At 40.9% G+C, this 12,268-nt stretch overlaps 1 protein-coding gene across 1 annotated transcript; it reads left to right on the top strand.

Annotated features, from left to right (window-relative positions):
- The first annotated feature begins 5,714 nt into the window (after positions 1-5,714).
- On the top strand, positions 5,715-11,034 carry LOC108925387 (probable alpha-ketoglutarate-dependent hypophosphite dioxygenase). The gene is made up of 7 exons (XM_018737248.2): positions 5,715-5,791; positions 7,019-7,295; positions 7,525-7,828; positions 7,943-8,034; positions 9,677-9,816; positions 10,530-10,634; positions 10,799-11,034. The coding sequence occupies exons 2-7, from the start codon at positions 7,163-7,165 to the stop codon at positions 10,889-10,891; spliced, it is 867 nt and encodes a 288-aa protein (XP_018592764.2). The 5' UTR covers positions 5,715-5,791; positions 7,019-7,162; the 3' UTR covers positions 10,892-11,034.
- The last annotated feature ends 1,234 nt before the right edge of the window (positions 11,035-12,268 follow it).

The following is a 12,268-nucleotide window of genomic DNA, read 5'->3' as shown; positions in this document are numbered from 1 at the left end:
TGGTTCTGTGTGTGTGTACTTGTATATATAGAAGTTTACAGAATACAGAAAACCCTATCTGTGTTAATCCTTAATTAATTTTCCCACTATTGATGGTTTGGTTTAATAATGTTATGTATGTAAATGTTTTTTTTTTTTTTTATAAAAGAGGGCAAAAGTACTGAGGAGTACATGGGATTTTATATCACATGTTTTACCTGACATGCTCTTCCTACTTGCTGAACTTTCCTTTGTCTTGACATTTTCCCAGCCACTAGGTGGAGGACCAAGACTGCCTATTATTTCTCAGTTAACTCATTGCTAATATTTGTGTTCATTTCTCGGCATATGACACGGGCAACTCATATTTATGCATATAACAACACTATGACAAATTTATGTGGATATTGCCGCTGCTTTCCTCATCCCTCATATTTACCTTAAATTAGCTGACACTGTCAAAAAAAATGCTGGGTATGGGAACACCAGTAATGATAATAACAAAATTTTCACAATGTTGTTGCTTAAATAGCTTATCTTAAAACAAATTAAGAAACATCACTGTCATAATTATACATATAATAATAACGTATAAAGCTTAATAATGTTTACATTAAAAAATTCAGGGTTTCTTAAGGATGTCACTGGTTTTACCTGTTACTATGTAACCAATATTTTACCTTCATTTGCTCCTTGACCTATTGTATCCATTTATACTCATTAATTATTCCAATACAAATCTTTTCATGCTTAGCGTACAGTGGGAATTTAAATAACCTCTTCTGTACAAGTTGCTCAGAAGTAGCAAATAGGAAATATTAAAAGGGAAAATAATGTGTAAAATCATAAAATGTATTGTTACTTTATTTGTTTCCTGACAAGGATTTCTTTATTATCATTATTTTTCATGTAGCTGACAAGTTATAATGTTAGTTTTATACACATAGCTACTTGCTTAACTGTTTTCCCATGTTACAACAGGGTATTTTACTGTGTCAGTTGAGAAAAAGTACTCTGCAGGACTCCTTGAGCCATTACATTACCTACTGCTCATACGTACATACACACACACACACACACACACACACACACATTTTCAGAACCGCTTGTCCCATACAGGGTCACGGAGCCTACCCGGTAACACAGGGCGTAAGGTCGGAGGGGGAGGGGACACACCCAGGACGGGACGCCAGTCCATCGCAAGGCACCCCAGGGGGACTCGAACCCCAGACCCACCCGAGAGCAGGACTGTGGTTCAACCTGCTGCACCACTGCACCCCCTACTGCTCATACATTCAGTGAAAATACTGTTTTCAGACCAATGTTACAGTCTTGTGCTCTTTGGCTTTTTCTTTGGAATGGTTTTAATACCATTCTATATCTTAATACATCTCGAATTCCTCTTCTGTCATTTATTAGCTTTGATCAGGTACCATTTTTAATTCTGTAGCATCATACATGTCAGACATGGTCCACTGGAGAATATCATCCCGTACTCGATGTGATTGATCTTAGAAATCATGACTCATTCATTCCTCCCAACAAATAGCTGAAGCTAATATTTCCATGCAGGTTCTATTTCATCTTTTAGTCTGGGAGGCCTTCAAAACTGATTTCCAGACCCAAGTGACTCAAAAAATCAGTACTGATGAACTTTTTTCAAGTAATAACCTGTCACGCTGACAAAGAGTACTGGACACATATCCCGCGGTGGATGGAACTCATGAGCAGGGACCGACTTTGTGTCCAAAAGGTATTTAATTCAAAGCATTTGACAGACACATGACTGTTTTGATGCTTGCTGTCGCACCGAGGACAGACTAACAAAGGGTGTTAAAGGCTAACCACAGAAACTGGAGATGAAGTATAATGTGTGGGAACATCCTGCAATCATCATGAAGTTTCCGCAGCCAAGTATTAGTGTGCAAACCAGTGCATGTGGCTGATTCACTTCGCTGGTGATATGAGAAAAAGGAATCCACTGTAAAGTAGTGTATTTCACATTAAGTTTCAGATTTTGTTTTGTTTTACGTTTTCCAGTGTATTGTTACTGGAATACAGGTCTTCTATTGTTTTGTGAACGTTTTGTCATGTGCCATATGAGAAGAAAACTTATTATTACAACCCAAACTTTAATACAGGAAAAAAGTATACATTCCAGCATGAGAAAAAAAGGATAATAAACAGCAAAATGTGAAGATGCAATGGAAATAACTATCCAGGATGTGAAACTGACTAACGAGTTGGTGTCACTTTACGGTATTTTTTATTCTGTATTGCAATTACAAACCCCATTTCCAGAAAAGTTGGGACACTTTCTAAAAACACAACAAAAACTAAAAACTCTAAGCTGTTCATTCACTTGAACCTTTATTTAACAGACAAAAGGACAAAGAAAAGATTCTCAGTGTTTTCGCTGATCAGCTTAATTCTATTTGTTAAATATAAACAAAGTTAAAAATTGATGCCTGCAACACACTCAAAAAAAGTTGGGACAGAGGCATGTTTACCACTGGGTCACATCACCTTTTCTTTTAATTACACTTTGTAATCGTTTGGGAACTGAAGAAATCAACTGTTGCAGTTTTTCAAGTGGAATTTTTGCCCATTCTTGCTCTATGCAAGACTTGAGCTGCTCAACAGTCCGTGGTCGTCGTTGTCTGATTGGAGTCTTCATGATGCGCCATACATTTTCAATAGGAGACAGATCTGGACTGCAGGCAGGCCAGTCAAGCAAACGCACTCTATGCCTCCGAAGCCACGCTGTTGTAACTTGTGCAGAATGAGGCCTGGCATTGTCCTGCTGAAATAGACATGGAGTTCCTGGGAAAAGACGTCATCTCTCCAAAATTCCAACATAAGCCTCCACATCAATGGTATCTTCACGTACTATATGCAGATCACCCATGCCGTGGGCACCGATGCACCCCCATACCATCACAGAGGCTGGTTTTTGCACTTTTCGTTGGTAACAGTCTGGATGGTCTTTTTCATCTTTGGCACGGATTATCCAATATCCGTTTTTTTTTCCAAAAGCAAGCTGAAACGTAGGCTCGTCTGACCACAGAACACGTTTCCGCTGTCTTTCGGTCCATCTCAGATGGCTTCAGGCCCAGAGAACTCGGCGGCATTTGTACGCAAAATTAGTAAATGGCTTCCTCTTTGCATAATACAATTTCAAGCATTTCTTGATGCAGTGGTGGACTGTGTTGAGTGACAAAGATTTTTCAAAGTACTCCGAAGCCCATGTGGCTATGTCCATCACGGTAGCATGACGGTTTCTCAAACAATACCGCCTGAGTGCTCGATGGTCACGCGCATTCAGCAGAGCTTTCCACCTTTGGCATTTACCCACCGAGATTTTCCCTGAATCCCCGAATCTTTTCTTGATATTATGAACTGTAAATGGTGAAAGACATAAATTCTTTGCAATCTTGCGCTGAGAAACACCGTTTTTGAACTGACTGACAATTCTCTGACGAAGTTTGGCACAAAGTGGCGAACCACAACCCATCCTTGCTTGCAAAGACTAAGTCTTTGGTGGATGCTCCTTTTATACTCAATCTTGATAACCTCACCTGTTACCGGTTAAACTGCAAATTGTGGAACCTTCCAGAACAGTGTTACTTGTAACCTTTTCAGTCTTGTTTTGCCTCTGTCCCAACTTTTTTTGAGTGTGTTGCAGGCATGTCTTGAAACAACATTACTGCTGCAGCTGTACCACCAGTTAGAGTTTAGAAATATTGTATGAAAACCTGTAGGTTAGCTTCTTGATTTTTTTTCCTATACGTTCTAAAAAGTATCGATAATAAAGATAGTGGCATGCCCAGGCTGCAGCAGAGGGGGATGGTGAGGAGGAGCAACTTTACCACACCTGTGGGTAATAGTTGGCCCTCTTTTACCCCTGTCTTCCCAAACAGTAGGGGGAACAGACTCGGGAGTTCCAGACAAATGCCGAACCCAAGACATTGAGGAAGAGCGAAGCTCAGACCCTAAAGCCTCAACACCCAACAATGACCACACAACATGGCACAAACACGAGAAGAATGCACCCCTTCCCCGTTCACAGTTCCCCTTCTCTGATGCACTGCATGTGTGAATAAAAACTGTTTCCACCCCCCAGATGTGTTCCGTGTGTTTGTGCTACAAAGATCATTTTAAAAAACCCAGCCAGAGGATAGTGACAACAGCAAATGCCTTTGGATCTGAAGGTCACAGATTTGATTCCCACTTCCCACTCCCACAAGCTTTAGTACCCTTGAGCAAGGTACTTACACCAAATTACTTCAGTGAAATTACTCAGCTGTATAAATGGGTAAATCATTGTAAGTACTTTAGCACTGGAAGTCATTTTGGAAAAAAGAGCATCAACTAAATGGATGAATGCAATGTAAAAAAAAAAAAAACTGATTCATTTTAAAATTTTCCTTATTTCCAACTGGGGTACCACTGTCTTCTTACAGGGAAGTGTGGAAACAGGAGATGTATGGGAACGGCAATGGAAAAAAGTGTCAGATGTGACACAAACTGCGCAAAGTTGCTCAATCTCTTTCCAAAAGTATTTCCTTATCATAACAGAAAAAGACCTGGGCTGTTCTGCCTTCAGATAACCCATGAAAACTGTATGTAATGAAATTTAAAATGACCTTAGGTGAATCTTAAAAGCTGCAAATATTAAAAAATGTACATTACAGCAAAACCACTTTGTTGGTAACATCCAACTACTGATACATTACAAATTGTATTAATGATTTTGTACATCGCTTTATTTTTAAGCGTAAAGAACAGTTAACTAAAGCTTTTGAATTTGCTCATTTGGTGGCCGGCTCTGTACTGCAATGTTTTCATGATGCGAAAGACACTTAGAAAGTCTTTCACTTTTGAAATGGTGGCAAATATACGACATGTGAGAACAGAGCAGTCTCTGTTGAGCACACAGCACTGTTCTCGTGGTTTTGGGTTGTGTGACTTTGTCAAAACATTTTAATCACTGCAGATTTTCTATAAGAAACAGTTAACAAATGGTCTCTATACATACATTCTTAGATTTCCAAATAAAGAAAATTAACATGTGAAGTAAACGAATTATCATAACACTACTGACCCCTAAGCATGCTTTCTCCACATAAGGTGCCACAAGTATTAAAAATAAATTGGTTTCACCTTGACTTTAAATAAAATCAACTTTTCCGGAGCAACCCGCAACTAAATTCCGAGGTAACTTTATTTCACAGGAGTCATCATCTAGTGATTTCAGTCATCCAGTTTGTTTCAATGATCATTATTGCATGGTCCAGCCATACACGGGATACAAGGTAAAAGATTGCATTACACCCCAAATTTAACCATTTCCAGTAATGTTTGTCAGCACCCTGTGTTTTTTGGAAGCTGAACTCGAGCATTCCTTTGACTGACAATGTACCACCAGAGGGATTATGTTTGCCATCAGTATGAACACAGGGATCAGTTTTTCTGTTATGATGATGCCATCACTTACTGATATGCCCAAAAAAGTCTCTGTGTCAATAATCTTCAGTGAAGTACAAAGCCAAATTGTTTACTCTTTAGGTAAGAAAAAGGGAACGTGACAATAGATCACATTTTTCCCGAGAATGTATTTGACTCTCCGCCCACCTTATCTGCATGTACAGGGAGGATACTGGGGACTTTCCATCACTCCCTGCAGCCCTATTTAAGAGATGGTGCTACAACTGTCCCGAGCAGCATCGCTGGATCAGTCGCTCCCATCCGGGCCTTTCAGGCTATTTAAAGACAAGGAAGAAATCGGTTTCAGAACCTCTGTGACCCTGTAGTAAGTTTCCTTTTGGGTTTATTTTATTGGTTTATCTTTGAGGTTTCTGCTGTTTTAGGGGATCATTTTTCAGGTTTTCACACTCAGCATTTTTGTTGGTGGCGGCAAATTCCAACAAACTGCATTCATGTTTGTTCATTTATCTCATGCTTTTCTCAAAAGAAAATTACAGTGGGTACAATTTTGGCTACAGTTGGTTACAGTGGCTACTTATAATTATGCAGCTATTTTTACAGCGGGCTAATTTTTTTCTAATGCGGTTATGGGTAAGTACCTGAATAAATACCGGGGTAATAAAGCAAGTGGTAAGAATTTGAATCTGAGCCCTTAGGTCCAGGTCCAAAGGAGGCAGTTCTAACAGCAATCTTCATGTCTCTATAGCTGGTAGTGTAGTTGTTAGACCTACTGCCTTTAGACCTAAAGTTTACAGGTTCAAGCCTCCCCTTGGGCTGTAGTGCTCTTGAGTAAGGCTCTTACCCTAAATTGCTGCAGTCAAGTTCTTTGCCTATAAATGCATAAATAATTGTAACCTCATTACTGTAAGTTGATTTAGAGAAAGACACCAAGTGAGTAGACTGTAAAACATATCAATACATTTAACTGATGCTTTTTTCTTAACTGACTTATAGTGTCAAGCTTCTTACAATGATTTACCCATTTATACAGATGGGTTGCTTTAACAGGAGAAATTTTTAGGGTAAGTTTCCTGATCAAGGGTACTACACCGGGAGGTGGGATTCAGCTGCAACTTTTGGTTCCAAAGGGTGTAACTCTAATGACCGCACCCCCTACGGCCCACTACCCTACAGTGTCTGCTGCCCCTGAGAAGTCAATAAACAATTGAGTTACATTTTCTATTCTCAGAAATGTTCTTACAACACCCTGGACTTTTTGGTTTCCCTAAATTCCATATGACTGTAAAAGCAACCCAGAGTAAATTTACCATGAAGTGGGAGGCAGCTGACTGCAACGTGGTTAGAGGTGTTACTGTTGGACTCACCTCCTACTGTAGTACTCTTGCTGTATTACCCAGCGGTAAAAATGGGTAAAAAGTTGTAAGTAGCTTAACACTGTAAATTGTTTTGGAGAAAACATCAGCGAAATGTGAAATTTAAAAGAAAAGGGACATATCAGTAAAAAGGAAACCAGACACTGTAGTTTCACAGTGTTGAAACAGCATCCACTCAGTTTTTTGGACCAGTTCACTTCTTTTTTTTTTTGGAACAGATCTAAAAACAGTCTTCAGCCTGCCAAACAGTTCCGTCTCAGCAGAAGCCAGAGACTGAGGGGTACAGGAATTTAAAAGGGAGAGGACAGCCAGCATCCATCAGGAAGGTGACGCAGAGCCTTTGAGCACAAAGATCTGGAGAAATGGTTCCTACAGCAGCAGAAAAGCTGAAAACTTTGTATGAGCAGCAGGGCTTCCTCACGGAGCTGCCAGTGCTGAGCATCACAGAGCTGCAGGAGGCCAGGGAGGCCTTCACCCAGCTGGAGAGGGAATTTGGTGAGTCCCTCCACTGCAGGGGGCCATGGAGGCTCTCTAAATACAACATCCAACCTGTATGAGTAGGAAGTCCTACTTGTGGAGATATGTCAGCCCTTAAAGTCATTCTCCTGCATCAATATACAGTTAAATCATATCAATTCAAGATGAATCTTATCTGTGGGCAAGTTAGGTACTGTGTATAAACACAAAATATAATTTTTTTTAACAAGGTGATATATCTGTGTAGGTGAGGAGTACACGCAGTACAGTTTACACAACGTCCATCTGAAGTACGACTGGGTGATGGGCCTCGTCAAGCACCCCAAAGTCCTCGAACCTGTCAAAGCCATCTTGGGACCTGACGTCATCCTGCTCGATTCTCGCTTCATCTGCAAATACCCAACACAGCTTAAGACCACCTCCAGTGGAGAGGGGAGCAAAACCGCCACCAGTGATACGGGAAACACCTCTGAAGAGAGTAAAGGACAGGTTTACAATGGGGCGCAGGATGAAGCTGACCTACCCTTTGTAGCCTGGCATCAGGATATAAGGTCAGGTCCATGTCAGAAATGACTTGTAAAGCATGTTAGCAGCAGCTGAAGCTGTGAAAAAATTCTGCCAGTAATGGTAATTAAAGGTTGTTTAAATGCAAACGCTGACTACAGGTACTGGGGTCTGGATGGAGGCTCAGTGCTCTCTGTGTGGCTGGCTCTCGATGACTCACGGGAGGACAATGGAGCCCTGCAGGTCATCCCAGGTACACAGAGGTTTAATCATGCCCTATGAAGTATATCCCGTTCAGTTATGTATTGTAAACTATGCACTTTGTAGCTGAGTTCATTTTATTTAGTTGAAATAACATAATTTCACATTTATTCAATTAGGAGATATTTATTCATTTAGTTGGGGGTGGGGGGGTGCGGTGGCGCAGTGGGTTGGACCACGGTCCTGCTTTCCGGTGGGTCTGGGGTTTGAGTCCCGCTTGGGGTACCTTGTCACAGACTGGCGTCCCGTCCTGGGTGTGTCCCGTCCCCCTCCATCCTCATGCCCTGTGCTGCCGGGTTAGGCTCCGGGTTGTCGCGACCCCACGTGGGATGAGTGGTTTCAGTCAATGTGTGTGTGTGTGTGTGTGTGTGTGTGTTTTCTCCAAATCCACATACGTCTCAGAGGAAACTCCAAAGAGTACATTCCATCAAAAGATGGAGAGATTTGGATGCAGACATACTATTCTACAGTCCTTTGTCGCATTCCACCATATGAATCAGTATACACACGAGAAACTGCATAAAGGCAGTTTAACAAATTGTTGTTAAAAATTAAAAATGATTGAACATAAACACACGTTTATCAACCACTTATGAGATCAGGAGAAAAGTGAGTTCATAAGAGGTGAGTTTTAAGACCTTTCTTAAATGTAGATGGAGATTCAGCAGTTCTGAGTGAGAGGGGGAAGTCATTCCACCACATCAGAGCCAAAACTGGAAACCTTTGTGCTTTTGATTTTGGACCTGTTGTGTGTGGGACCACCAAATGAGCAGAAGTGGAGGGGCACAGCAGTCCAGTTGGGGTGTGGTGAATGGTCTTGTAGATATTGGGGAGCAGATCCAGTGACGGTTTTATAGGCTGTAAGCAGAGTGTTGAATTTGATGTGAGCAGCTATTGGAAGCCAATGCAGACAGATGAGGAGGTGGGGTACATGGGAACACCTTGCAGGTCAAACACGACCCGTGCAGCAGCGTTCTGTATCAGCTGGAAAGGTTTGATGGCAGTAGCTGGAAGACCAGACAGGAGAGGGTTGCAGTAGTTCAGGAGGGATATCACCATGGACTGGGAGTAATGTAGAGTTAATGGCAAGATAAGGGCAAATCCTGCAGATGTTTTGCGGGATGTATCTGCAGGACTGGGTTATGACTTCATTACATTGAGAGAAAGACAGACTTGAGCGGCAAAAGGATTGGACAACAGAAGTAGATTATGCCCTTGTGTGACAGCAGGAGGTTGGAGATTTCAGTTTCTGGCAGGGGATTAAATGTGGAGGCTGTGACTTCTCAGGGAGGTTCAGCACGATTGCAGAAGGTGCAAGTCTGATTTTATTATGACTTTTATAATAAGATGAAAAATAAATAGAAAAAAGAGTAAATAGGAATGGTGTCCAGTCTAGAGTATACTCCCCAGACTTGCACCCAGTGCTTTTTGGATAGGCTCTGGCTCACCATGAGCCTGTTCAGGATCAGCTGTTATTGAAATTGGATGGATGGATAAAAATTTTCTAACTTGAGTTTTATTACATTGAAATAATATCATTTTATTATGTTTTATTCTCCTTAAATAATATCATTTTATTATATTACAATAACAGTATGTTGATGGCACAGACCCTTGTCTCTCTTGTTCAACAGGTACTCACCGCTCTGGACTTCTGCCTCACCAGTCATCAGCCAGTGCAGGAAACATGCTCAGTGTCAACCAGGAAATCCCTGAGGACCTGGTGGAAACTGAAAAGGCGGTGCTCTGCCCGCTGCTGGCTGGACAGATGTCAGTAAGTGATTTGGACCCAAGTTATCACCTTCATGCTGATGATCCGTTGTCCATGTTTAACTTTATGGTAATTCATGTGACGGTGTAAAAATCGGTGTAAATGGATGGTCTCCAACTTTGTGTGGCTGTACTTTTTCATCCTTTACATTATACAGTACAGCCATCTATTCTGGGAGCTGGTAGTGCAGTGGTTAGTGGCTATTGCCTCTGCATCCAGAAGTTGCAGGTTTGATCTCCACCTTCCACTGTAGTTCCCTTGAGCAAGGTACCTACTCTGAATTGCTCCAGTAAAACATTACCTGGCTGTAGAAATGGGTAGGTAGTTGTAAGTTTGTAACTGTACTAATAATTGTAACCTTAACATTGTAAGCTGCTTTGGAGAAAAGCATCAGCTAAACGTAAATCTATTTGTTCTATCTTGATATAATCCTGTACGTATCATGTTCAGTCCTACTATATGTCATGGCATAATCCTCTTTATTCTATTTTAATCCTATTTTGTCAGTATCTGCTTTCTCTAAGTCAGTGTTGCAGTAGCTGGTGCCTCACATACACTAAATTAACATGTTTATGACATTTTGTGTTTGCATTTTATATTTTACTTGTGAGAGTGTGATTCTAAGAAGGTTCATAATTAAAGCAAGAACATTTTCTGTCCTTCTGTTTCTGTGCATCTACTGTTTCACTGCTTTTAACTCTTATTCTTTGTTTGAGGTGCATGATGGATTTCTGGTCCATGGCAGCAACCCCAACACATCAAACAGCAGACGCTGCGGGTTTGTGATCCGTTACGTCCCCACGTGCGTGTATCCCACTGAGGTGAGTCTTTTGACAGAGGGCATTAAAAAAACATTGGTCCAATCTGTTTCCATCAAGATGAATGATGGCACGGGGCAGTCAAGAAGCAAGGAAGCCATGCAGGCAGTATTCTGCCCTAAAACACACAAAAAGTGTTCATTGCACGTTCTATGCCTCCCTAATAGGACCCTGATCGCCCGAGGCGTTTCGCCGCAACTGCACTGGTGTGCGGCAACGACAAATTCAACCACTTCAAAAGCATCAGTGCCGAAGTTTGACACTGAGTCTCAAGTATAACTGTCAAGAAGTACTATGTTTTATGTAAAATTGGTGAAAGGGCCCTTTTACTCCTGCTTACCTGAAAGCTCTAGTATTTCATTAACTTCACGTAAAGTCTTCTAGCATAAATCAGAAATTTGTGAATCTAATGCTTTCACATTTATTATTAGTGTGCTTTTTTCCTGTTATAGACAATTTACCATCAAAATATGAGGATGTGTTTTAACAGTACAAACAAATAAAATTAACCACCTGCTTTCCAAGCAGACCTCTTCTATTACACATCTTCAAACACTGTCATCTTCACGTTCTTCAAAGACAAATGTTTTCCAGAAAATTTCTTTGCATTTGGATTTTCTTCATTTCGCTATTTTTAAATTGGTATTTTTTCATTGAGCACTTTGTCCAAAGCAGCACACAATGGTTTCTGTGTTGTGTGAATGCGACTCCTTCATAAAAGGAGACTTACAGTGTTAAATGCACTACATTAAACTCCCCACTATCATTCACCCATCTGTGCTGCAATGAACCACACTCATTCAGTCACTCATATACACACAGCTTTGGCTATTTAAAGCTAACAGTTGATTTGAAGCACATCTTTGAACTGCGGGAGCAAACTAAATCGCTTGGAAGAAACCCACACAAATACAGCAAGTGCAATCAAACTTCACACAGGCAACTGGATTCAACTCCACATCAGTTCACACAGCCCAAGGCCTGTGAGGTATCAGCGCTACCAGTGGTACCACTTGAGCTCAGTAGGTTATGCCGGAATATGATATGGAAACCAAATAATTTAATTTGTACAATACAGATGTCAACAGGAGTCCTTCAATGTTTATGTACATTTTGTAAGGACTCACAAAAACACAACATGTAAACCATGTGACAGGACTGTGATGGTATGGGCGACGGATGGAGGCAGTAGTGGAGAACCGAAGTAGTTGGACCAAAAACGTTGATTTTTCTTTACTTAAAAACATGATCTTCAAAAACACTTTAACCTCAGCTAAATACAAAAAACAAACATTGAGTTACAGAAGAAAATAAGGCATATGCGTCATGGGCTTAACCCCTTGCACCGACAGCAATACACAGCTTTTCCGTTCTCTGTGTGAGTGCTGTGTCTGCATGAGTCTCCTAATTAGTGACCAAATATAAGCTTTACAGCAGTAACTCCGCCCTTCTGGCTACACCATAACAGCCTCAACAACTAATTCCAAAATACATATTCCCCAAAAATAACACCCAACATAAATTCAAAAAAACATACAAACCATCTGTCTGTTATAAATATCCCTATCTTGCAATATATGAAACATTTATCCCATTACACGGTAAAACACCCCTGTCAAGTTGGTTGTGCCCAAGGA

The sequence above is a fragment of the Scleropages formosus genome, chromosome 13, assembly GCF_900964775.1.
Source record: "Scleropages formosus chromosome 13, fSclFor1.1, whole genome shotgun sequence".
Lineage (NCBI taxonomy): Eukaryota > Metazoa > Chordata > Actinopteri > Osteoglossiformes > Osteoglossidae > Scleropages > Scleropages formosus.
This window is presented reverse-complemented; position numbering and strand designations above follow the sequence as displayed.